General features: G+C 42.5%; 1 protein-coding gene across 2 annotated transcripts in view; it reads left to right on the top strand.

Annotated features, from left to right (window-relative positions):
- The window catches only part of Astn1 (astrotactin 1), a 330687-nt gene extending 313694 nt beyond the window's left edge, over positions 1-16993 (top strand). For both annotated transcript variants that reach the window (XM_057769941.1, XM_057769940.1), the window contains exons 22-23: positions 8794-8977; positions 13553-16993. In XM_057769941.1, coding sequence (XP_057625924.1) covers positions 8794-8977; positions 13553-13790 — 422 coding nt within the window. In that variant the 3' untranslated portion in view covers positions 13791-16993. The remainder of the gene's footprint in view (positions 1-8793; positions 8978-13552) is intronic.
- Positions 16994-26981: the final 9988 nt, after the last annotated feature.

Genomic DNA, 26981 nt, shown 5'->3' with positions numbered 1-26981 from the left:
TGAGGCAAGTCCCCCTTTCTGCACTGCATGTCCCCAATATCTAGGAGACAGTATAGTTGACTGGCAGCTCACATAAGAACTCAGCTTTGGAGCCAACAGCCTAAGTTCAGACTCCTGATCCACCATCTACCTACTAGATCTTGCACGGGTTCCTTTATCTCATGCCTCAGTTTACTCAAATGTGAAATGGGGAAAATGGTACCCCCAATGTGAAGGGTCTAGCGAGGATTGAATACAATCATTAACTTAAAAGAATAAAAGCAAAACTGTGCTTAGTACATAGTAAATATTAAAGAAATGTGTTAGGAATAAGTTATTGGTAACCAAGCATGAAGCCTGATAGTTCTCTGATAGAAACTCAATATTCTATATATGAAACAATGAACACAAAACTGTCCTTGTTTTACATATGATGAAATTGAAATTCCAAGTAAATCAGATGCCTGAGGTTACAAAGAGTCTAACCGAACCCACATACCCAGCCCGTATTTGATCCCAATTCCCATTTATTTTTATAATGTTATTATGACAAACAGAGAGTGTTATTAGGTGAAAGACTCAACAGGACATCGTCTCGGCAAGCTGGTGGAGAAAGGGGCTACTGTAAAAGAAAAAGAGCAGAATTCTCCCTTTTAGGGCCATACCCAATGGGACACAGTGTAAGAAGAGAAACCCACACGTATGTGGCAGGTGGACGTCTCCCTAATGGGAGAGGAGCTGGCTTACAGGATCTGAGCCTTGAAGGTCTCTTAAACTTCATGAAGGTAAAAACAGAGTCTGGGTCACACACCTCAAGATGAGAGCCTGTCTGGGGGATCCATAGCACCTCCAGGCTATGTCTAAGAAGGTGCTTTACTGTCTGGTGTTCACTGGTGTCTAGGGAGAGACAAAAGCTACTGTGGAGCTGCTAGCTGAGGAGAAAGCAGCAAGGAGGAGATGAACAGGAGAAATGACGATTAGCATGACATCTTCTATGGGGCACGTGGTAGAGAGTAGCTAGCTCCTTCTCTGGAGGGCTCCCACCTGTCAGTTCTAGTACAGGATGTCTGAATGAGTTCTCTGCCCACTTTTGCTTTCTGACGAAAGAACTGAAGGTGCAAGAAGACAATTTAGTGCAGATGGAATAAAATTGCAGTCCCAGGTCCTGTTACCCTTCAGCCAGGAAAGAGTCCTGCTCAGAGCAAGCCTGGAGATTAATGAGTTAGACTAATTGAGGGCGTCCTTGCAAATTAATATAGTCCTTCCAAAGAAAACCCCATATGCTTTCTCTCCACAAACCCATATGGTGATCATAAATATAACTCATTTGGGTATTGGCTTAAAGCGAAGGACAGACAGGAATTTGACCCAGAGTGTGACATCAGCTCCCAGACACTATCCCTCATGTGGGTGTTTATCCAAAGCTAGCTAGATACATTCTAAGAAGAGCTTTACCACTCCAGCTACTGTGTAAGTGTGTTTCTACTGTCCGCTTACTGGAACCAGCCTCCTGGAGCTGAAGCAAGCATTTCCTCGGGAGGAGTTAAACCTTGTCTGGTGTGAAGGTTGTGTCATGATGTCCTGCAAGTTCACCATGGAATCTCACCAAGGAAAGGCTGGCTCTTGTCCTCTGTTCCCCCAGCAGCTGCCCTCCTTTCTGGTTGATACACAAATGCACCCATTCCTTTATTTGATTCTCCCACAGGTGTGTTTGTCTCCTGGAATTTGTCACCAAACAGACATTTATCTGCTGCTAGTATTGGACTCAGAATCAATTTTCAAGAATTTTATAGTCAATTTCATGGATTTATGAGCCCTTTCAACAAATATTTAGTCCTTGCTTGAGTCTGCTATAGGCATCAGGAGCAAAAACACTATACCTTTATAGATACATCAGCGGGGGCCACAGACAACAGCAACAAAATGGTAAAATATACATCTCAAATGATGATACCTATCATGGAGATAAAAATGGGGCATGGTAGAGAATAGGCAGAGGCCAGAATTGGGGAAAGTAAGTGAAGAAGGAAGTCACACAAATGTCTTTGAAAGAATCATTTCCGAAAGTAGCAGGGTAGGCCTCGAGGATGTTTGAAGAAGAGAAAGTAAAGGCTTGTGATTCTTGTGTGGGGTGGGGAATGGAGGAGGAGACTCATGGATAGGGGTTCCCAGGGGCTCTGGGAAGATTTAGTAGTGTCTAGTCAGTAATCGGAAGGAACTGAGTCTGGCATTGTGATGGGATGCCCCAGAGGACTTGGAACAAAAGAATGACATCATTAGACTTGATGTTTTAGAGGTCATTCTTACTGCTGTGATGAGAACAGACTCAAAACATTATAAAGTGGAAATATATGGGCATAGCAGTTGATAGGCAATGGGCTGCTGTTTATAACAGGGTCACTATTGGACAGTTGCTAAAAGGTGATTGGCTCCTCAATATGCTAATGGAAGAACCAAAAAGGATTTATTTCTCCATAGGTTATATGTGGAACATGGCAGAAGGAACAGTCATGTTAACAGTCTTATTTGGTTGAAAGGTTGTGATTTGCCCTGGAAAATTCCAGAAGTGCGGGCTTGCAAAAATATGATAGAAGAGAGACTGGGAGAAAAAGAAAACTAATGTGAGTTGGTTTGGATATCAGGTAGAGAAGAAAAAGGGTTGAGAGGAATCCTGGAGTGAATGGAGAAGCCAAAAACACTCAGGTGTTTGTTGTTGTTGTTGTTGTTGTTGTTGTTTTTTCCATTGAAGAATGGGCTGAGTACCACTACAAAACACAGAAACTGCAGGGTGAGGTTGTGTTCTGTTCACAGTATGTGATTTTAAGATTTGCAGTTTTAAAGGCGGAGCAGTTCTCAGGGACAGTGATTCATAGCTGAATGTCTTAAGGGGGCCTCTTTCAAAGTGGCAAAGCCACCCTTCATGGAAGCGGCATAGAGATGAACCAGAAGCTCTTCAGTGGATGTAAGCTAGTGGTCAGGGAATGAGTGGGAGGAAATTTAAACTAGGAGAGTTTTGGAAATGAAGTCTGCTTAACACGTGTGTGAGGGAGAGGACATTGCTTCAGTTGATTCTTAGGAACTAAAGGACCATTCTCTTCAAGGACGTGGGAGAAGGATATATATGTCCTGGAGAAGGCTTCAGAAAAGACAAAAAGAAGGAAGGAAGGAAGGAAGGAAGGAAGGAAGGAAGGAAGGAAGGAAGGAAGGAAGGAAGGAAGGAAGGAAGGAAGGAAGGAAGGAAGAGTATATACCCTAGTTGGGGGCAAAGAGAAGAGTTATTGCTTTGTGATAACTTCTGCCACAGAGAAAAGTAAGGAAAGATTCGAGTGAACGGGTTTGTGTACAGCATTGGTCTTTAAAATGTGGTACCTAGATCAACAGCCTCAGAATTACCCTGGAGCTTGTCAGAAATAGGTATTTTCTGATTGGGCTCCAAACCAGACACTCCAGTGAGAAACAACAGTCATGGCAATGGAAATGATGCTTCCTATGTGATGATCACTGGTAATAGCAGAAGCACAGGAAAGCTTGATCGGGGAGCATATATAGAGCCAGAGAGAGAAAACAGGATCTTGCAATATATGTAGTTCTAAGAAGGACAAAGATACCAGGCTAGCTGAGATTGCTTGGAATAGTATCATTCATTACTTCAGTGTGGGGCTGGGGTTGGGGTTGCTGGTGGCTCCTGAGAAATGCTAAGTGATAAATTAGGATCTCTCGTCCGGGTACCATTTCTATGAAGCCAGGAAAACCATCAATGAAAGCTACCAATGTTTTCCACTGCTCCTAATTCAGGTAAAAGTGCAGCTCTTACTGGGGGATGAGAAAACTCACTTGTGCCTCTGAAGTTACTATCTCCTAATCATACTGTTTTCCCCGGTTTCCTGGGCTGCTGTGTTTCCTGTTTTCTTTCTTTGTCTTGGCATCAAAGAAAACATGATCTATTGAGAAATTGGCAGTAAAAACAAAAATACTATTTCTCCCTCCTTTCCCCTTCATTCACCTGCTTCTGTATGCACCTGCTCATTTGGTGTCTGCTGTAATCTGGGAGCCTTGGTGCTGGGACTTCCGGTCTCTGTATGTTCTTCAAAAGATATTACACAGCTCACGCCCACTTCTCATCAGAATCTAATCCCAGTGCCCATCGTGTCATTGAGATCTGGTGCAGACACCCCACTTAAACTGGCAAAGTTCTCAATACTCCCATGCTTCCCATTCATGTTTTCTTTCCTCACCTCTAACACATTTCATTTTCTTTATTTAGGATGCTTTGTTGCTTACTCGACTATCTCCCACCACAACACTGCAAATGCAGAGTGAGGATTTTCACCAGATTCTCTCAGTTATCTGGTTCCCAAGCACATTTGCTTAACATTTCAGGATTTGTTAAGTATTCATTAACAATTTTATAAAATCAATGAATAAATATAAAGATACTGTGGGCAGATATTACACTAAATCAAAGTTTTGCATTCAGGAAAACTTTTATTCTCATGATAATCTTGGGAAGTGTGTCTTGCTATCAATTATTGGAAAAACAGGAAAACTAAGACCCAAAGGGTTAAGTAATGTATCCAAGGCCAATACACAGGAACTCGAGTCTATTTAAAACTCTGATGGCTGCTGCTAGTTATGCCTTTGAGTCTAATGGCTTCAGCCCAACCCTGTTATTTTATCTCACTGTCCAAGAGATCTCAGATCCCTTCTAGCAAGCCAGCCTCCCTTTCTTGCAATGATACTATGTTTCCAACCTCCCAGCAATCTTCTCACCTGCTCTTCACTGTTCCTAACTCATGCATATTAAAGAGAAGGGGGACTTGAACTTGTCATGGATAACTGAAGACTTCTGTGAAGCTCAAAGCTAAGTAAAATAATAATTTAAACTACCTGCATTCTTTGGATAGTTGAACTCTTACAATCTATAAAAACTAATGAAGTAAAAAATGTCTCAAAAATTAATTAATAAAAAAGAATTGTTAAAGGAAAAATGTCTCAGTTCTCTCAGGGGAGATGGAGGAGACAGATGTGATCATGTTCTGGAGTTTAAGCAGAGGTTTTTCTGAGTGTAAGATCCTGTTTACTGATAGGCTTTTAATCCTCTTCAGTTAGATTATCTTGGTTTTAGCAGATTGGTAGTGGAACTTGGTTTTGCCCACAGGATGCAGATGTTGGCTTGCTCAACTAAACATGACGTTACGAGAGCGAAGCGTGCCCCAGGAATCACCACCACTGCCATGGCTATGTCTCAGCAGTAAACATGTAGAACCTGGAATCTGACACGTTATCTCCCACTGCAAGAAACATAATTTGGTATCAGTGCATCAGACAAAGAGGAATTCCAAATCACCCTATCTAAGTTGGAGTCTGAGCACCAGTGGTTTTCTTTCCCGAACCATTCTTGGCTTAGCAAAACATGCCCTGCCTTCCAAACAATACAAGTCAGTCATCAGAACTGGCCCACTGTTTACTACCTCCAGAAAATCCCCCACTCCCTGCCACACATACAAGGACTTTCTGCCCACATGTGCTCTATTAGAGATAGTTTCCCCAAGATACTGCCTCTTACACCTTACACTATTTAAATGCACAGATGCAAAGTAGCAACGGCAAGGGGACAATCCAGAAGCCTCATTGCTGCCCACCATAGCAATGTGACCTCTGGTTGGTAACCTCTAACCTTGTCCATCTCTTAATCTCATTTGTTGAGATGCATAAATCTGCAGTGAGGGGTGTGAGGATGTGAAGTTCTTAGCCTAGTAAAAGAATAAACCTTTATTAATAATGAGATATCATGGGACTTCAGTTTCTAAATTGATCTCTTTTTTATTTAAAAGTCTCATTACAGCTGCCTGAGAATTTTAACAACCTGAGAATCTAATTGAATTTCTGAAGGAGAAGAATGGGCAGTGCTGCTGAGTGTGCTGCCTGTAGGTTTTGTTTCTAGGGTTAGTGCGAACCGGCATGGAAGAGGGCTCATTTAGAAACCCTGTTACCAAGTAGATTCAAGCTATGCTCAAACTTAGGAGCTCTATTATTTTAGCTAACAATTCTGATCAGCGCTTTTATCTGGCACTGTACAGCTTCTAAGGTTATCAGGAAAGTAAGGTCTAGCTCCCGTCCTCAAAATAATCAGTGTGACGTGGAGGCCAGCATTGATTTTAATCATTCTACCCACAACACCTTCTGGTGGATCTGACATTTACCAAGATTCTGAAATTCACCTGGTGTGAGCACAAGGAGTCCTGTGCTGTGATTGGCTAATGGGGTCAAGTAGGCATCATTCTGATTTTCTCACCCAAGAACTCAGTTTCTTCAACTCCAGAGTTAGCACACCCAAGGGAAAGCATTGCTCATCTGCTCTCGGATGTTAAGAAGAACATGCGAAAAGCATATCTTTTCTGATGGCCATATTGAGAAAACATGTAATGATAAAACTCTTCGGATTATAAAATAAAAAAATGTTAAGGCTATGCAAAGCTGTAACTGCTTGAGCATGTCACTGAACTCAGTCTTAGCCATGGAAACTTTTGAGGCAGATACACCACAGGTATAAATTAAACTGAATGCTTACTCATTTGGGATAGTATAGTATTCTAGCTTGAGTTTCTGGATGTATACAGATTCTCATGTTACCTTTATGTTGGGCCTATCTGGTTCCAGCAAACGTTTAGTATTCCAAAGTCAATGCCTCTCTGAATTCGTCTCTTGACTCAGAAATATTATCTGATGGTGCCTCACTTTATCTCTGAGCCAAAGCCTTCCTTCTGCCTGTGGCCTGAGTTTCCCCAGTGCTTTTTAAAGGAGCTACAGGCTGCATTCCTGCTGCCCAGCTCCCAGCCGCCTGGCTAGCTTATGCCCCTGAAATAACAACACACAAGTTGTATTCATTTAAACACTGCCTGGCCCATTAGTTCTAGCCTCTTCTTGGCTAACTCTCATATCTATCTTGCTTAATCCATTTCTAATAATGTGTGTAGCACCATGAGATGGTGTCTTACCGGGAAAGATTCAGCATGTCTGACCTGGCAGCTAGCTCCACAACATCTGTGACCCAGAGAGGAGAGGCATGGTGATTGCCTAACTTCCCTTCTTCCCAGCATTCTGTTCTGCTTACTCCACCTACCTAATTTTCTGTCCTATCAAAGGCCAAGGCAGTCTCTTTATTAACCAATAAAAGTAGAAGGCCCACCTACATCACTTTTTTTTTTTTTTTTTTTTTTTTTTTGATTTTCGAGACAGGGTTTCTCTGTAGCTTTTGGTTCCTGTCCTGGAACTAGCTCTTCTAGACCAGGCTGGCCTCGAACTCACAGAGATCCGCCTGCCTCTGCCTCCCGAGTGCTGGGATTAAAGGCGTGCACCACCACCGCCCAGCTACCTACATCACTTTTTAAAGAACCACTTGGTACCCAAGTAAATGCTACGTACATGTATAAGTTTTCATGTCAGTGTCTCATAGGAGTAAACTCCAACCAGTCTTACATGGAAGCACTTGGACCAATCTTTAATGGGAACTGAACATTAAGTCTTTATTCCTCCCACTGTATGGTTCAGAAGTGGCTCGGGAACTTCAAACATCCTGTCCTGCAAAATATAACATTTGGGTTCCCAGGAAGGCATTACCAGCTTCCTGACATAATTCTTTATATTTTCTCTCATTTCTTGCCTCATTTGCCTTTATCCCCAGACTTATTTCTCTGGGATTGCACTTTCCAATCTAGCATGAATATATTAGCTTTTGCCTTAGGTTATTATTATTATTTTTTTTCAGTAAGCCTTGGTAAGACAAAAAGTATGGCAGCTGAAATTGACCTTAGAGGTGTATTAGTCAAAGGCATTTAATTTATTAAAAAGAGAACTGAAACCCAATGGCACAGAGGTAGAGTAAATTACACAAATCAATCTCATACTTTAGGGTCAGTGTTTTAAAATAACACCATGAATGCATAAATAAATATGCATGTATTTATTTTCTGGCACATATAAATATATGCACATATATTGCATATGATTATTCATATATAATTAATGGCTGAATACTATGTAATGATATTTTGATAAGTAATGGACCACATATACCACAGTGGTCCCATGAGCCTATAATGAAGCCACAGATTTCCTATGCACAGTAATGATGTAGCAGTCCTGATGTAAGAGCAAAATGTATTTTCACAGGCTTGTGGTGCTGATGTAAACAAATCTATTGTGTTGCCAGTCATATAACACACACAATTGTGTGCACCTAGTAATATTGACCCTGATAATGAACAACTATCACTGGTTTATGTATTTACTCTTCTACATATAAAACTATGTAGTACTCCACTTAGAAAATACTTTATTGAAAATAGCACACTGGGCCGGGCGGTGGTGGCACACGCCTTTAATCCCAGCACTCGGGAGGCAGAGGCAGGCGGATCTCTGTGAGTTCGAGGCCAGCCTGGTCTAGAAGAGGTAGTTCCAGGACAGGCACCAAAAACTACAGAGAAACCCTGTCTCGAAGAAAAAAAAAAAAAAAAAGAATAAAGAAAGAAAAAAAAAGAAAATAGCACACTATTTCACAGCAGCAGCCTTGTACATCTGTGTCTACCCTGTCTCTTGATTGAGTCCTTCCTGCTCCTGTTTTAATCTTGTAGTGTTCATCACAATTCCAGGAACAACAGTTATGCCTTGAGTATATCACATGTCCTACGTGTTAATAGACAGCGCTGTCTATTTTGTGTTGGTGCACTCTATATAATCTCTGCACAGAGTTGAAATCTTCTAATGATGCATTTCCCAAAGCACAACTGGACTTGCCTTTTCTTCCCTCCTCAGAAATAGCAGACAAAATCTACAATCTCTTCAATGGCTACACCAGTGGCAAGGAGCAACAGACTGCCTACAACACCCTTCTGGATCTGGGTTCCCCCACTTTGCATCGAGTTCTCTACCACTATAACCAGCACTACGAGAGTTTTGGGGAATTCACCTGGCGGTGTGAGGATGAATTAGGTCCCAGGTACTCATAGAATTGTGCATTCTCTTTTCAACCCTCTATGGAGTCTTGTGTGTCTCTTATGCTGTTGTACTGTTTCCTGGAAGTTGTAGAGACTTTCTGAGGGATCTCGGATGCTCGGAGAACTAAGTGACATGTTTTACACAGCCCAGGGCATGCAGAATGATTTGGAATCAGCTCTTTTGAAGCAGGTTGAGTCATAATTCACATCCCGAGCCTTTGTTCCTGTTCTTGATCCCACTGATACAGAATTCCAGATTCTAAATTTACAGGGAATCAAACCTCAGTCTTGTGAAAGGAAATTAAAAGTTTTACTAAGGAGGTCATCACGGATCATCCAGTGCACATGAATGTTACCTATAGGATGCAGACTTTTGCATGTTCTTTCAAGATGGTGTTAGAGAAGATGAGGCCTCCATTAAGGTGACATGGTATTTTCCCATTTACTTCTGACCCAATCCTGCCCCTTCCTAATGCCCAATATAAACTGTTTTTAGGTCATGAAGCTCAGCTAGAATTCCCGGAAAGTAGGAAGTGCAGAGTGTAGAGAGATAGCACTTCCTGTCTTAGACTGTTTATTATGTCCATATATTGAGATAGTAGATTTTCCTGGAAATTCTGTAATTCTTAGACATAATAAAGAGGTGGGTTGCATAAAATTTAGTACCATAAATCACTCAAGAACTTGGGGAAAAATGAAGATAGGACAAAGGCTGTGAGAATGGGGAAAATAAAGTGAAAGCAAAAGAAAGGGAGGACAGGGTGTGGTGGAAGGTGGGGGACAGAAGGAGATAGAGAGAGACATGGGGGAGCAGGAAAAGGAGGGTGGGAGAGAGTGGAAGAGGAGGCAAAGTGAGGGAAACTGATGCTGTATCCCTGCCCACCCCACAATTCTTAAACAATTCTCATACTTTAGTCAACAGGCAAAGCAGTGTTGCCCAGAAGTCATCTCATCCCAGCTTCTGACATCTGAGGACACTCACCTCAGTAGTTAGAAAGTTCCCCAGAAGACCATTGTTCAGGACATCCCCCCCTTTCTCTCTTCTCTCTCTCTCTCTCTCTCTCTCTCTCTCTCTCTCTCTCTCTCTCTCTCTCTCTCTCTCTCTCTCTCTCCCCGTTCATGCATGCAGGTATACTGGTGTGCTGGTTGTATGTGTGTGTGTACACCTAAGTAATACATGTGTGCAGGTACACTGGTGTGCTGGTGTGTGTGGGTATGGTTGAAGGCCAGGGTCCGCTTTGGGTACTGCCTCCTGTCTCTGTGTCTATGGATGTGGGGTTATAATAGCATCCCATCTCAGGGTTCTGGTTTCTGAGAACTGCACTAACATCTGCCTGGCAAGCACTTTGTTGACTGAGCCATCTTCCCAAGCTCTACTTTATTATTTTAGGAGGAAGTAGACAATTCAGGTTATTCTTCCTGAAATAAAACAATTGTTTGTATAAAGTCAGGCAGGATCTAGCTACACTCTGTAAGTTTACCTGTAATTTACAAGGAATGATAGACTTTGAACAAGCAAATCTTCAAATGTCTAAGAGAAATATGTAGGGGGCAGTTAACCTATCTGCCTTGGATTTTTTAAAGATAAATTCTGACTTAGGATGTAGAAAAGTACTAAGTAATGTCCTTCATACTCTAGACCCTATAACTACCTTTGGCCAAATTATTGCTCACACATGTCATACTCTCCTCTAGCTACCTCCTCCTCTTCCACTCTTTCCTTTTTTTCTTTTTCTTCTGCTCCTAGTGCCCCTCTTTTCCTTTCTTCCTTTCTTTAATCTGAGATTTATTCATTATACACACACGGTTCTTTGTTAGGGAGCAGAAATGCCACAATTTGAATGGCACTAGCATTGCAAATTTTATTGTTACTTCTAAGGGTATTTGAGTCTTTAAAATTTCTCTTTTGTGACTCAAGATTCAGAAGGAAGATTGGTTAAAGCAGAAAGCGAGCAGGGGAGGATATGGGGATGCCACTGTGAAGCAATGCTGCCGACTGTTGACTGTGCACCCTCTTCTCCACACTCTCCTCCCAAGGGCTCGCATGGGCAATACTGGTCTTTCACAAATACATAGTAGAAAACATTGTGTTATTCCATTAGTCCATGGAAACAAAGTCTTAGTTGTTAATGTCAGGAGTCTCAGAGAGAGCCACAGGAAAGGAAAAGTTCACAGCCTTCAGGGACATCAACTCACTCCAGGATTAATTGTGAGAATGAATAAAGATGGGTCTGTGGGAACACACTTCCTGTTAGCAAACAGAAAGGGTTCCCACTGTTCTGGTAGAGTTATTAAAACCTGAGGCTTCCAGACTGAGCTGAGGTTGCAAACACTGACTGAGGACAACAGTGTTGCACCATTGCTAACAAAGAAGGCTGCTGCCTCTGAGATGCTCAAGATCAGACCCAAAGTAATTATTATTTAAAGAACAATCAGTGAGCAATGAAAACAGCAACAAAGACTCCATAGACTAATTCAATTCACTCTTTTGAAAGGCTACTGGGTTGTGCTCCTTCTGTTTCCGGAAGATGATGAGATGTTGTTCTCATTCCTTCTTCATACCCCACCCCCACTTCTTTCAACTCCTCAGAAGGCTAGCTAATGATAGCACACAAAAGAAGGTTTAAGAGGAAAGGGCCACCAAAACCCTGAACCTGCCTGACCAAACTAGAGGAACCGATCGGGAAAGTTCAGGTCATCCAGAGAGACTCCTTAGTCAGATGACAGTGTTCGTTTGAGTTCCTCCTACCTACCATCATTGGAGAAAATACAACTTCGTTTTAGTGAGATTACACTGCTCTTCGTCCCTTGACTTTGCTGCTTGAAGTTTGACATCTTTACTCCAACACCAGCTTAACCCTCCTTCCTCCTGTCAACTTAGGAATGCAGTGATATCACTGTCCCCCTACCCCCGACAACACACTCGCTGCCCAGATGAGGAAGAATTAAATGGGTGTAGTTATGCTTTGAAATGTTTCCTATAGAAGAGATTCAGGAAAATTCACATTTGTGTAAGGAGTTGTTGATTAAAGCAGAAAAGAGATCATTCTTCACAAGAAAAGTTTTTCAGCTTAGCAGTGAGTTAATACTGCAAGGGATTCTGTTCTGCAAGCTTTCTACTTTGCATTTTGAGCCTTTCATGAGCTTGTTCCAGTAGGAGAATCATCTTCATGGCTTCCTGGCCACTTATATCTTTGAAAAGTAGAAAAGAAGCACAACCAAGTGAGAAAAATCCCTTGTCCTAGGTGGTTAGAAAGAAAACCAACATGGCCCCAGAACCGGCTTCCAGGTATCCTTTATCTCTGACACCAGGAAAAAGGACACAGCAGTCACCCCAGTGCTAGCTGTTTCACTAGGCTGTGCTAGCCATTTCACCAGGCGGTGCTAGCCATTTCACCAGGCGGTGCTAGCCATTTCACCAGGCGGTGCTAGCCATTTCACCAGGCGGTGCTAGCCATTTCACCAGGCGGTGCTAGCCATTTCACCAGGCGGTGCTAGCCATTTCACCAGGCGGTGCTAGCCATTTCACCAGGCGGTGCTAGCCATTTCACCAGGCGGTGCTAGCCATTTCACCAAGTGGTGCTAGCCATTTCACCAGGCGGTGCTAACCATTTCACCAGGCAGTGCTAGCCATTTCACCAGGCTGTGTGTCAGATGTTCCCACATACTGAGACAGCAGTATTGTCAAATGTGTGCAATTCTGGGCAATCTTGCTCTCCTCTCCTTCTGCTCCAGGGATCCTCGATGGCTCAGGTGCCCTCTCACCCACTCCCTTGCTTGTTTACTCAGTGGTGTTTGGTAGCAACAGCAATGGCCTTGTGGCTTTAGGAAGGAGATGAAGAAGCGGAGCGTGAGCTCCCCTGAAGGTTAATTAGGTGGTGTGTGCACCTGGGCGTCCGCTCTGTCCAAAATATGCTCCTGGGTCAGTGTGAGCCAGAGCCCCATTGTCCTCGGGCTTATTGTACCATAATTCCCTCAGCACAGACATAATTGGTTACATCAGATACCCCTTTCATTCCACTATATTGACTGTTTTTTTTTTTTAATCAATTCAAATTTAGCCTTGAAAGGAGAAATTCTCAGGCAAGTACATTACTTGTCATTTAGTGATGATAAATTACTGGTTTTGGTTGTGAGCCTAGCCTTTAACGGCTGAGCCATCTCTCCAGCCCAAATTACTGGTTTTATAAAACATTGATTTGATTTCTTTCAAGACTACAGACTCCATGATTTAAAAAGTTATATATCCCCACTAAAATATTAGTTATTTATTTTCTCAGCTTTATTTATTTCTTTCCTGGCTGCATTTGTTACTTCCATTTCTCACTTGTGCCTACATCGCTTCGCCTGCCCAGGCCTTGCACTCATTCATTCATTCATTCATTCATTCACTGGACAGACAAGCATGAAGGATCTGCTGTGCTAAGTGGAAAAGAATGGGAGAGGATGGAGCAGAATGGTCAGCTCTACCCTGTTAAAGTCAAGAGTCTAGCCCTGGCAGTAATTTTTCTCTTCTGGCTGTCTCTTTTTGGCATGTCTGTTTCCTGACCAAAGCGTCCTTTCTCTTTGGCCTGTAGGAAAGCAGGCCTCATCCTTTCTCAGCTTGGAGACCTGAGCAGCTGGTGCAATGGACTGCTTCAGGAGCCCAAGATAACCCTGCGGCGCACTACACTCAAGTACCTGGGCTGCCGGTACAGTGAGATCAAGCCCTATGGACTGGACTGGTCCGAGCTCAGCCGGGACCTCAGGAAGACCTGTGAGGAACAGACCTTGAGCGTCCCCTACAATGACTATGGGGACAGCAAGGACATCTAGCGCCGTGGGGCCCGGGAGTCGCTGCCAAAATAAAGCAGGAGAGAAGAGGGGGACACCTGGGTGGGTTTGTGGATTTTTAGACATTTTTTTAATGGGACATCCAAAGCTCCACAGGTACCTTCTAAACCAGGAAGAGAGTAACCTTTGCTCCCTGCAGGACTTGTCCAGTGTGATAAACCTCCATCTGCATGGTCGCTCAACCTGACAGACAGTAGCTTCATGCAGCACCATTTTGTTTCCTTAGAAGATTACCTTGAAACTCATTTTGGCATTTATTTGCTTCAGTCACTTGTTTTTCTTCAAGAAATTCACTGGGATGCTTTAGCGCTCCATCCTGCTGCCCACGAAAGGTCAAAGGCGGAGGTGCTTCTATTAGAGTTCCCAGTGGCAGCTGGGAACGGAAGTGAAAGCATAAATCTTCACCTGCCTGGTGCCCCAGCTCTGGCATTTCTTAGGAAGCCTTGGAATGCTGGGAGCCCAGGCATGCGCTGAAGAAGATAATGAGGTGGCCCATGCGTGTTTCTCATGGGTTTTCACCCAGGCTCCCTTGTTGCTATCTCCAGACCTCACAGGTGAACCCAGGTTCTGCTAGGGGTCCAGCCTTGCTGAGTTTTAGGTCTTCCCTTCTTCATGTTCAGCTAGGACCAGAATTGCTGATAGATTTCCATCCTTTATTCTAAACAACATGATCTTTGAGAGGCAGTGCGATACCGCCTGCCAAATCTAGGTCTAGAGAGGGCTACCTGCAAAACTACTCGGCAGACCCCTTTGCAGGAAATAAGTGGAGTTTGTTTAAAAATATTTATACTCTCTGAACCTACCAACAGAGACCTAAGAGCCTTGATTCTGTTTGGTCCTGAGCTTGATTGATGTTTGGTTTCATCCGGGAATGAGATTCTTTCCTGTCAGTGTTTCAGCGAACTATAGCTCTTATCAATCTGAAAAGTGCTTCTCTCCACGCTCCCCTTACTAAATTTTCTGAATCACATTGTAATTTTTGACAGTCCTTTCTCCGATGTCAATCAGCTGACTTCTGACCAGAGCATCTGGTGATCACGCTCAGTAGGGACTGAGGTCCCGTTTGCACTCACTGCCCGAGAGTGGGATGGTGACTCAGCTATCAGGAAGACTAGCTTCGTGGGTCCCGGTCGACTAGCAATGACCCAATGTAATTCAGCCAGCTTGCCTTCCCTGGAACTCTCCCTATGGAAACACATGACATGGGTCTGGAAGGCTCCACAGTGCGGTCACCAAGCCTTATTCATGTTGTCCAGTTAGGAATAATGACAGACAACATTGATTAGCTGCTCTGTGATGGGCACTACTCTAAACATTTTACTGAATTCTCAACCTCCTAAGGAAAGATCTATTCTTTTCTACCTTTTAGTGATGAGCAATGAAGGCAGGAAGGTAACTCAGTGTTCCCCAGGTCCCTCATACACTGTATGTCCTGAGCTATGGGATGAGCTCAGTGTCTCCAGAGCACAGGACTTTAACCACGCTGTGTTGCCTAAAGCACACAACTGTCCAACCAAGCACTAAGCTCCACAGGGAACCCACCCAGAGCTTTACCTTCCTAAGGAACCACGTACAGATGTGCCCCTCACGCAACAGGAAGGGAGAGTGCCAAAGTACACCCATAGCCTTTAGAGTTGGGGTGCATTTGGTGCCCTCAGCTTGGCAGCACCCTGGCTTCCCCATCTAAGTGGGGAGGATTTATCATGTTCATTTTTCCTCACAGATTCCCTAACTTTTAGAACAAAGTAAAAATGGAAACTTGACTGTCTCACCCACTGCCAGTATACGAGCTTTAGTAAAAGGGCATCCAAGGGCAATCTGTTCACCATTGCCAGATAAGAGGATGCTATGGACCCGTATGCTAGGGTGTGTACATCTCCTTACTGCTGTTTCTTTCTTTCCATTCTTCTCTTTAACTCTCTGATGAAAATGGTGTCTTGATTTTGAACAGAAGGATAATGAGGCTGCCGATGCCGTCCAGCCCTGTTGGAGATAGGAGCTTATAGACTCAGGAGGGAAGACAAGGAGTGGTGTTAAGATTATGACTCTGACCAGGTGGTGGTGGCGCACGCCTTTAATCCCAGCACTTGGGAGGCTGAGGCAGAAGGATCTATGTTGAGTTCAAGGCCAGTCGGGTCTACAAGAGCTAGTTCCAGGACAGGCTCCAAAGCTACAGAGAAACCCTGTCTCGAAAAACAAAACAAAACAAAAACAACAAAAAGATTATTACTCTGTTGCCTCCCCCATTCTGTTTTACTCCAGGCACACCCTCCTCCTCTCTTTTATCCTTATGCTCTTCTCTCCAAAGCCCTTCCACCTCCTACATGAATCCGTTACCATCTCTCTCTTTCTCCTCCTTTGCTTACCCTTGACTGCCTATTCTTTCAGCCTGCTTTTATGTTCTCCTCTCTTCAAATGTATGACCAGGTATACACACCCTCACTCCCACACACTACGTACGCAACTCCTATGACTGGTGCAATGTAATTTTGAGTTTAAAAGTTCAACATGAATGGGTTAGGGGTAGTCTTGAGATGGTTATAGATGTAGCTGGAGGACTTTTGCCTTCAGAAAGATAAGGATTACACACTGCCAGTCATTCTCAGTTCTTGCCTGGAGGAATTCTCTAGAAAAGCTAATGCAATCGAGCCAGTATTAAACCTCATTTCCAAGCTGCCAAACAGGTCTTAAGGGAGCCACTTCCATCCACCTAAATGCCTCCAGTTCCTTGTCAAACTGGGACCTCTATTGTTTCCTCTTGAATGCACACAAACCACTGTATAGCATCAGAACCTTAACTGAGTGTGCAATTGTTTCTCTTGAAGTTTGGTCCGTTCGTTATTTTTAATTAACTGCACTCCTTGATATTCAAATGTTCTATTAAAAAGTTAAGTGTGAAAAACACTGCACTACTGTAGAAGGAAGAGATGGTACAATGTGACCAACTTCAACTATAACAGTGTTGTTTAAGAGAATTATTGTACGATTATGAGAAGCGAAGTAATCGAGTCAATAATAAACAAAGCTGTCCGCAGGTGTTGAGTGTGTGGATATTGCCTCATGTCGTCCCATCAACTGAGCTATCACGGTGGCCTGCCGGTGAATTAAAGTTCTAAGTGTTATAATTCATATTCCAGATACCTAGGCTTTGAAGCCATCATCTTAACTAGAAAATAAAATGGTTTCCACAGACAATGATAAGCCTATGTTTATGTGGTAGTGATTTTGATCCTCTGTCCCCTCCTCCAAGAAAGCAGAAGTAGAATGTCTTTGCAGCATATTTGCCGTCTTCCAGACACAGAGTCACAAACCTCCTCTGCCAAAGCATGGCCTTCCACATTGAACCTGTCCTTACAAGGGGAAGATAGGCTGACACACAGCCTAAGATGAAAAGGGAAAAAAATGTTGCAAAAGGCTACCCCAAATCCCTCCTTGTGTTTAGTAAAGTCATTTGAGATTTGCTGGATGTTATGAGACACCTTCTGGTGGGTAAACTCAAATACCTAATCTCTTTTTTCTACTCTACAGTGTGACTTTAAATGTTTCTTGTCTGCCACCAAAACACATGATTCACTTCAACTCGTCAATAATCAGAGGTTAAGAGTCTGGGTTTAATATATTCTCTGAAAAGCGATGATCAAAGTCCTAGGCCCTGCCTAGGCAGGCATGGTTAAGAGAAGACACAGACTGGAGCAGGGTTCTATTTTGGTCACACACACTTCCACACCCCTTCCATCTAAATGTTCTTCTGCCTCTGCCCTCCAGTCTGGGCAGATTTATGACTGTTTTGGTCAATAGGTTATAACGGAAGTGACAGTTTGTGACTTCTGCATCAGAGTCAAAAAAGGCTTTGGGATTTTGACCTTCTCTGGAGCTCCTGCTCTTGAAGCCGTCTGCAATCACATAAAAAACCCAAGACTTGGAGCTGGAGCAATGACTCAGCAGCTAAGAGCACTTCCTCTTCTCACAGAGGACCTGGGCTCAGCTTCTAGCACCCACAGAGCAGCTCTTAACCATCCATAACTACAGTTCCCAGGGGACCTGACACCCTCTTCTGGCCGCTGCAGGCCCATACAAATATGTTCAGACAAAGACTTCTTACACATATCATAAAAATAAATAAATTTTTTTAATAAATGAAAGACTGCCAAGAAGTAGGTGGACTTCCCATGATGAGAAGGCTATATGCTAGCTCTTGGGCTCATAGTACCCACTAGGACAATTTTGTTGAGAACTCACAAATGAAATAGCCTGGTACCTGTAGGACTAGTCCCCCTACTTATTGCATAGGACCACCAGCCTCTGTCAAAGTGAGAATCCCATTGTCCAGCCTACCTAGAATTCTTGACACTTGTCCCAATTATATAAGATGGTCAATGGTTGTATCCTGTGGATTAAAGAAATCAAATGAACACTAAGGTGTCTATTTGATCTGCTCAGTGACCAGCATACAGGTAAGACTGTTCTGGGTGTAAATTCATCTCAGAAAGGAGAGGGAACTGTGAAAGTAGGATGTTCTTCTTATTGATGGGCAGAGTCTGTGATCCATGAAAGGACTACCAAAAGAAAGATGGACACTGTACCCCAGGGCTTCTAGGAAAATACCTCAAAATATACATGGTAGCACTGTTAGAGAGGAGACATTATTTTAGGGTCAGAAAATGAGAAAAGAACCTCCCACAAGGAGTGAAAAATAGTACTGAATGAAAAGGGGTACTTTTAAGTTATTTTGTTTGTGTGTCCTTTTGCATTTGGAACTTTGTGGAAATGGATGTGTTAATCCACACTTCCTGTGTGCCAGGTCCTATGCTAAGTTCCTAATATGCTTCAGTGTTCATCACAAATTAATACTTAAGAAAGAGAGAGAAAGCAGTTACATGGAAGTATAGCCATCTCTACCAATACCTACATGACTCTGATCTAATATTATACTGCTTCTACACATTACATTCATATTTCAGTAAATATGAATTGCTGAGTTGTTTTCTTCATATGTCATACTGATAAGTTTCCCATGGTATATAACTTCCCAAACAACTACGCACATGCAAGCAACTCTTATTAAACTCCCTGGATCACACACTAAATGAAGACATGAAGGTAGGAGGGGGCTCTTGTTGGTAAGAAGAAGATTGTTAGGATATGCAGGGTGATGAGAGAGGAATGGAGAGTGAGATGACCAAAATTCATGGTGTGTGTGTGTGTGTATACAAAAGTTCAAGGTTTAAAAGAAGAAATAAAAAAATTAATTTCGAGGGTCATAAGCCTATTTTCACAGTCTGAGCATGCTGTTTGGTTTTATTTTAGATTTTCTTTTTAACCACATGAGGGTACTACAAAGCTACAGAAATATTATTCTAGCTCTGTGCATATCTTTGTGGGTCTTTTGACTCTATTTCCTTCCCATGTATGCAGAGTCCTGTCAATACTTGGAAGAGACCTCAGAGGATAAAAGCCTTCAGGACAGCAGAGATTGAGACCCAGAATCCAGCTCTGATGTTGATAAGCGCAACAACCAGCCCTGTGTCCACCATGAACTCCTATTATTACTAGTATTACTAGTCCATGTAGACTAATTAGGTAGTAGTTCCATTTCAAATAAAGCCCCAACATCGTATGGAAATTACTCTGAGTTCATGTGGGAATCTGGGACTTGTTTCACTTCTGTACCCATCCAAATTGAGAAAAAAAAGAAACGTCGTGTTCCGGAGTTTTGCAATGTGGGCCCTGCAATTAACTGCTTTCCTTACAGATGGACAGGTTTTGACATCACATTTCTTCACCAACGCTGACTTTTGTTAGTGTCTATGATATACTCACCCACATGGGGTAGAAATTAATGTAATTCATTCCTTATTACCTTTCTTACCAAGAGAATCCTGGCCGTACTCTGTGCCTAATAAACAAGGGCAAGTTTCTTTGTTTCGAATGATTAAAATGTCAAGAGACCCTGAGGCTGTTGTCCGAAGAGTCACACTCTTCTCTGACTTACTCTCCAGACAGGAAACATCCTCAAACCATGCCCTTGTGGTGTCCCAGGACTCAACTTCATAAGGATGAAACTAAGGTCAAAACAAGTCTCGTTTGGAAACCATTGCTGGACCTTCTCTGCTCTATTCTTTGGCACACAATGGACTCCTAATAATGACATTTCTAGACTCTCTGACCTTTGTGCCTCCACTGGAACATGGGATGTATTTGTAGATGCTTAGAGGACAGGTAGAGACACCAAGCTGGGATGCTTCCTCTACCTGGATGGTGTCTCCAGAACTTCTTTAGTGGCCCCTGTCTCTTGTGTGTCCCCTGAGTCTGTAAAGTAGGAGCTTCTCTGGATATTGCCATACCTAAGGTTGTCTTACCATTCCTTACGTTCCCTTTTCATTAGTTCAATCTTTCTAGTTGGTGCCACAGTTCAGAATTCCTCTATGTAAGTACTTAAAACAATTTCTGTTTCCTTTTCTGGGTCTTAACTATTGCATACTTTATTGAAAGATAATTATTTACATAGTATTTGACATAAGACTTTCAAAACTCCTCAAGTTCTTGGAGACCATCTTGAAGATTGAGTTTTGATGACAAAGAAGTTTAGATTTATGTGAACTCTAAAAGAAAGAAGTTTGCAGTTCAGGACTGAATTGAATCAGGAGTTTGGACAAATGAACTGCTTCCTGAACAATAGGGTTGAAGATCATGGAGCTTGTGAATCAGCTCCTGGTCAGGAAAAGTGAGATCTGTTAGTTAGTGTCTGGGAACAGGAGATATGGTAACTCAGAGGATGTGTGCCACGTGAGTGCCTGTCCTAGTTACAGAAATGGAATTGGCAAAGAATAGGTGAAACTGTATATACACAGGGAAATCAATGACATATGAATCATATTTTATAAATATCTTTGGACAAAACTAAACTGAACATAAACTCATTGTTTATTGATAAACATAGATAAAGGGAAACAGAATGAGAACAAATAACTCACTTCTGAGATCTTTCGGTCTCACTGATACATGATTAAAGCCCCCGAACTTTACTTAGGTTTTCTGTTTGTCTGTCTGTCTGTTTGGGGGCAGGGTCATAGTAGAACTCACTATGTGAACCAGGCTAGTTTTGAACTCACATAGATCTGCCTGCCTCTGCCTATTGAGTGCTAGGAATAAGGGAATAAAGGCAGACACCACCATGTCTGCCTTACTTAGGTTTTCTGTACTACCATTTTCATTTCTAAAACTGAATTTTAAAGCATATGAATAGTATAATTTTACTATAATGAACATCACAAAATAAAGCATTTCAAAGCCTCCATTTTTGATGAGTGAGCAATGCATCAGTTAAACTTCAATTTAGGTCTGAAAAGTAAGAATTAGGTGTAAGAAATTAGTTAAAATATACTGCAGACAGAAAAGTACAGCAGAGCTATTAGAGACTGAGATAGCGCATGAATATTCACGATAGCTACAGGAACCAGGATCATCCCTTAGTCTGGAAGCCCAGGGACAAGGTGGAAGTCTCAGTAACCAGAGCCTCTCAAGGAAGAAAGACAGTTCCTTAGTGCTGGAACTATGCTCGGAAACGATGAGGCTGACTCATTGAGGACACAGATCTTAGGGACTGAACATATTGCTACTGCCATGGTAAAGAGCCCTTGGTGTAGTAAGCTGACTGGGGCATCTAGCTCACAGGCAAGATCAGTCTCTTTCCCTCCTCTTCCTTCCCGTGTCCCTCTAGTGCACCTGTTGACAAAAACCTGCCCTGGGACCTACTAACAATAAGGAAGCAAAGCTTGCAGCCTCTCAACAGGAGAAGCATGGAGAGCAAAAACATGAATCCAGACACGATAGCTGACTAACTGTTGTAAGCAACTTGAAGACTGCACAGGGTGACACCTTTGAAAGGATGTGACACAATGCTGGACGCATGCCAAGTACTCAACAATGTTGGTGCTTTCTGGTCCCCTTCACTGTGTCTCAGACTTCAAAGTGGTTTGTACTTTCCTGGGCGTCTTCCCTTGACAACATGGTTGGACAGCAAGAAAACATGTCCCAATTTCACATTATGTATGCTCTTTTTTGTGCCAAAGGTCCTGTTCAGATTTTGACATTGAACTTCCCTGAAGAGGTTTTACCACGTTACACAAAGCATCTTTCTAGAAAATAATTTTCAAGATTATAATATAATTACATCATTTCTATCTACCTTCCCCCTCCCAAACTTCTCATTTTCCCCATTCTGTTTCAATATCATGACTTCTTTTTTTTAACTGTTGTTACATGTGTGTATGTATGTGTGTGTGTGGTATATAAATATATATCCCTAAATATATAAAGCATCTTTTCATCTTTTGTTGCTGAAGATTCTATTGTGTTTAATCACAACTAATATTAATTGATCCCCCATCAGTTATTAGCACCACGGGAGCACTTTTCATGGTTTCTCTTGTCTCACTACCAACATGTGACCACAGCTCTCTCTATTTTTCAGGTGAGAGCACTTAGCATTGGTATGCCACTTTCCCAGTGTAACAGAGTTGCTAACTATGTCACCCTGCAGGCTGCCATGGGTTCACTTGTATGTATCCTTCCCCTTTATATTTGTACAATGTGATGAGATAGAATCAAAATGACAGTGAACTGAGGCTTTTGTTTGCTTGGTTTGGTTTAGGAGGTGTGGGAGACACACAGTTTTATATGCAGCAAAACTTGCAGTCTTCCAAACAATGAACCGAATCATCTTTATAACTCTGTCTTCCTGTTTCTTCTAGGTCTTTAGCACAGTGCATTGCTGCCATGGAGACGGTCCAATAGTGAGGCATTGTCAAGGCTTTTGGTACTAAGTCTTTACTGAAAATAAAGAACTCCAGAACTCCTCTTGTCTCTGATCTCACTGTGTTCTAACCTAAGAGTCGAGGTACATCCATCATCCCCACTATCTGGCCTGACCTTACTTGCACATAAACCATCCAGCTGCTTGGAGATCTAGTCCCTAATAGGGCAGAAACATTCTAACACACCCATTTTGATATCTTATGTGTACATCACGATGATCTTTGACTACAGCTCAGTTGCACTTCAGACCTCCAGCCTTCCAAACAGTCTTACTCTTGGGCACTGGACCGGGAAAGACTCTTTGATCCTCATCCTGTACCCTCTGTGTCCCTTGGCAACTAATGAGGGATTGGAGGACGCCTACAACAGAGGTGTTGGTGATGGAGCTGACTGGAGTAAGGCAAGGAGGGGGAACATAAGGGAAGGGGATTTGGTTGCTATAGCAAAGCAGCAAACACTTAGAGGAAGAGGGTGTGGCCCAGGACTTAATGATGTGCTGTTGGGTTTGAGCAGTAACTGGAATGTCTGAGCTGAGCTGTACTCCTTGCCACAAAGCTTGAGGCCAGGCCACCAGCAGGAACTGCCTGTACCTCTCTGGAATGCTCAACATGAAGGCAGGAGTGGAAAAGGCCAGCAGGCCTCCCAGGTGTGGATTTTCCTACTGCTCACCACAGAAGGGAGCCCTCCCCAAAGAAATCTGGAAAACTCTTCAAAGAGCCAGAAGAGACTTGATGGATAAATTATTTCTTTCCCTCCAAACTCTGAGTCTGACATTCTTCAGACTGTGAAGAAACACTTTGGAAGTCTTTCCCTCTACATGTTCACCTCCGTTAGTAGCTTTGCTTTCTGTCTTCTGAGAAAAGGCATTTCTACTGTGGAATAGAATTGTCATCTCAAGGCCCTTGAAGTTTGGTCAAAAATGTGTATTGTCAATGGGAACATAGATGGCACTGGCTTGAAATAACCAGAAAAGGCAAGGCTACAAATACAGTGAAGGACTAAAGCTGACATGATGTAGAGAACTGGAATTACAGAATACAAGAAAGGCTGGCTCACAGACAAGGTCAAGACATGTATTAGAGGGTGGGAGAGATGGCTCAGAGGTTGAGAGCACTGACTGCTCTTCCAGAGGTCCTGAGTTCAATTCCCAGCAATCACATGGTGGCTCACAACCATCTGTAATGGGGTCTGGTTCCCTCTTCTGGCCTGCAGGGATACACACAGACAGCATATTGTATACATAATAAATAAATAAATCTTAAAAAAGAAGAAGATATGTATTAGAAGCCCAGTGGTGAGACGAAGCACTCACCAGCTAGGAGGTACATGGCAAACCTAATGAGAGTTCATTAAACAGTGAAGTTGCCATGTACATATGCACAAACATGCGTGAGTCTGAGAACAGACATGACCAGAATCTGACCTCACTTTCATTTCAGTTCTTGCCACCTCATATTCCTTTTCTACACTGGTTTCTTCTAACCATAAGCCTTGAGTTCTTATAAAAACTATAGCATGAATAGAAACTAAAATATCAAGATGACATTTCGGGTACATCTGAAATGCTTTTCAGATGGTGTAGGATACTTCCTTAAGACAAAGCACAGAAATTGCTTTTTAAAAAATAAGCATCAACAAGTATCTCTTGTCCGTAAGTATTTATTAAATTCTAGCTGTAGTAGGTGAAAGGAAATTGTACAGACACTTTATGTGCCAAGTGCAATCAAGAGTTATTTTCATACAACCCATGTGAATGTGCACAACAGACCAACAAATTTACATTCATTCCTCACTTGACACATGAGCACTGGAAGAGTCAGTTGTCCTGCTCAAGGCCTCCTTGAGCTAAGAGGACAACAAGGCCTTTATATAAACACTCTCCTCTGTGAATGAGCAAACTTGAATTCAGGATGCCCACAGCAGATTACTTTTAGGGAGTCAAGGACTAAAAAGTACAAATACCTTGGCAACAGTGGGCACATTTATAACTAGAGAAATTTCTGCTACTCTTTCTGCCCCACTGATGCCTTTGCTTCTCTTCACTTCATGGTGTCAATCATTGAACACCAAAAGTATCCATGAACAAGGGTTGTTCGTTAATGGATGCTGTCTAGGGCTAGTGCCCTTCTGAAATACCTTGTCAATTACATTTTCCTCCTGACATATTTTTTTTAAATGAATGTTGTTCCTCATGTGACACTTGGACTTAAGATCACATTCTAATGATTTAATCTGGGACGATAGATTTAGATGGAGTCTAACTTAAAACACAGCCCGAAACTCATAGAACATTATCTTAATTAAATTTTATGCCATTTATATGTATATTAAAGAAGCAAGGATAATCTCACTTAGTTTATTAGAATGACATACACTGTAGGAAAATTAAACACATTGGAATTCAAAATGTAGCTACTCACCACATCTACCACCCTACTAGCATCTTTCTTCCTGCACCAGGGACATTTCTGTTCACCCATGGTAATATATTTATGAGAATGATTTGTGAAGCTGTCAGGCTTCTTAGACTGTAAATCTTGCCAGATCAACAGTTGCTAATTCTTTTGTATCCTGTTGGCTACACATTATTACCCGAATTGAGCATGTATTTGTGTTACCTGGGCCAAAGCCTGCCTCAGTGTTACAACAAATGATGAGCCCCGAATTCAGTAGTAATTGAGTTATTGACTCATCTCCATACTATATGGTAAACCACACAGTGCTCTGTGTTAGCCTGGTGCTAACATCCCAGTATGAGCGATTGTTAAAGAGCCAGTCATGCTTATCACTCAATTTACCCTGTCTTACTCATGCCAATCCCAAATATACAAACAACAGAACTGATTTGCCTTTGGTCTCATGTGCATAAAATAAGGGTTGGTGATAGATTCAGCACACTTCAGTGTTTCACTGGGCAGGACACTACCGAAGGCAAAACCAGAGATCCTAAAAAATGAATGTATTAGTATTTCTAGGACTGCCATGGAGAGGTATGAGATTCATGCTGCTAAAGACTGCCTGGTCCAGGAGGTGAATGCATTTGGAAATTTACTGTTGCTAACTGGAATTTGAAGTAGCGGTCTCTGACACTGGTTTGCTTTTACTCAAATGGAGAGATGTGTCTTTTGAATTCTCATGAAGACATCAAAACACTTAGCAGCTCTCTAACTTCACCAGCCATCGAAGAGTTCACCGCTGATACTGGGGAAAGACAAGAGCACATCTGAAAACAGCATCAGCTAAATATATTGATTATTCAGAGGGCAAGAAGGGACCATAGAAGCAAAAATCTCATCAAATAGGGCTGTGCTGATTATTTTGTTGTTGTCATCCATTTAACACACAGGAGTCATCTGGAAAAATGAAATCTCAGCTGAGAAAAATGCCTCCACCTGTCTGTAAACAAAATGCCCTTGTAGGCCATTCTCTTGATTAAGTATTGATGTAGGAGTTATCATTTCTAGGCAGGTAGGCTTTGGTTGTATGAAAAAGTCAAGCTCAGTGTGCCATGGAGAGCAAGTCAGTAAGCACAATTTGTCCATTTGTCCATGGTCTCTGTTTCAGTTCAGTTATTGCCTCCAGTTTCCTTGTTTGACTTCCTGCCATGACTTCCTTCATGATAGACTGTAAGTTTTATGATTAAATGAGCCCTTTCTTCCTCAAGTTGTTTTTGGGTCAAGTTTTGTTTTTAATGGCACAGAAAGCAGATAGGACAAGGGAGACAAGCATGGCTTCATGGGACGAGACTTGGGAGAAGCAGCCAAGGAAGGAAGCGCAAGGAGGAAGAGAAAATGAGTTGAGGTGAGGGAATGGCTGAGCTTGGCAGTCAGTGGAGGTCCAGGCACTGATGAAGTATCTGATCAATAGGGCCACAGAGCTTGGGGCCAGGCCACCAGCAGGGACTTCGAAACTCTCTGGAATGTAATGAGTATTTAGTCAGAAGCAGTGAGAGCCCAGGGTCAAAGGTCAGCTGTGATTTAAGACTAATTTACCATTAATCTGAGGCAATAGGCTTGTTTCCTCGAGCCACAGAACTCCCTGATGCCGTATTTTAAAGCATAATATGGACTGGGTGTGTACCTGAATGAGATGTTTAGAGAAGGAACAGGAGAATGGAACTTGATTGCAGACGTCACTGTGTCCATTCTGGCCAGAGCAAAGTCAGTGTGAGAGTAGGCCAGGTAAAAAGAAGGATGATGAATGCGAAAAGAAGTAGTGATATTTTATTGTGTATAAGCATGGCTTGTGTAAGCACAGGACAAACAATACAGGAAGGACATTCACTCTGGGCGAAATCCAGATTCATTCTCACAGCTAAGGGGGTGCTATGAGACCCACTTCCACTTTCTACACCAC

Source organism: Chionomys nivalis, chromosome 5 (assembly GCF_950005125.1).
Source record: "Chionomys nivalis chromosome 5, mChiNiv1.1, whole genome shotgun sequence".
Lineage (NCBI taxonomy): Eukaryota > Metazoa > Chordata > Mammalia > Rodentia > Cricetidae > Chionomys > Chionomys nivalis.
This window is presented reverse-complemented; position numbering and strand designations above follow the sequence as displayed.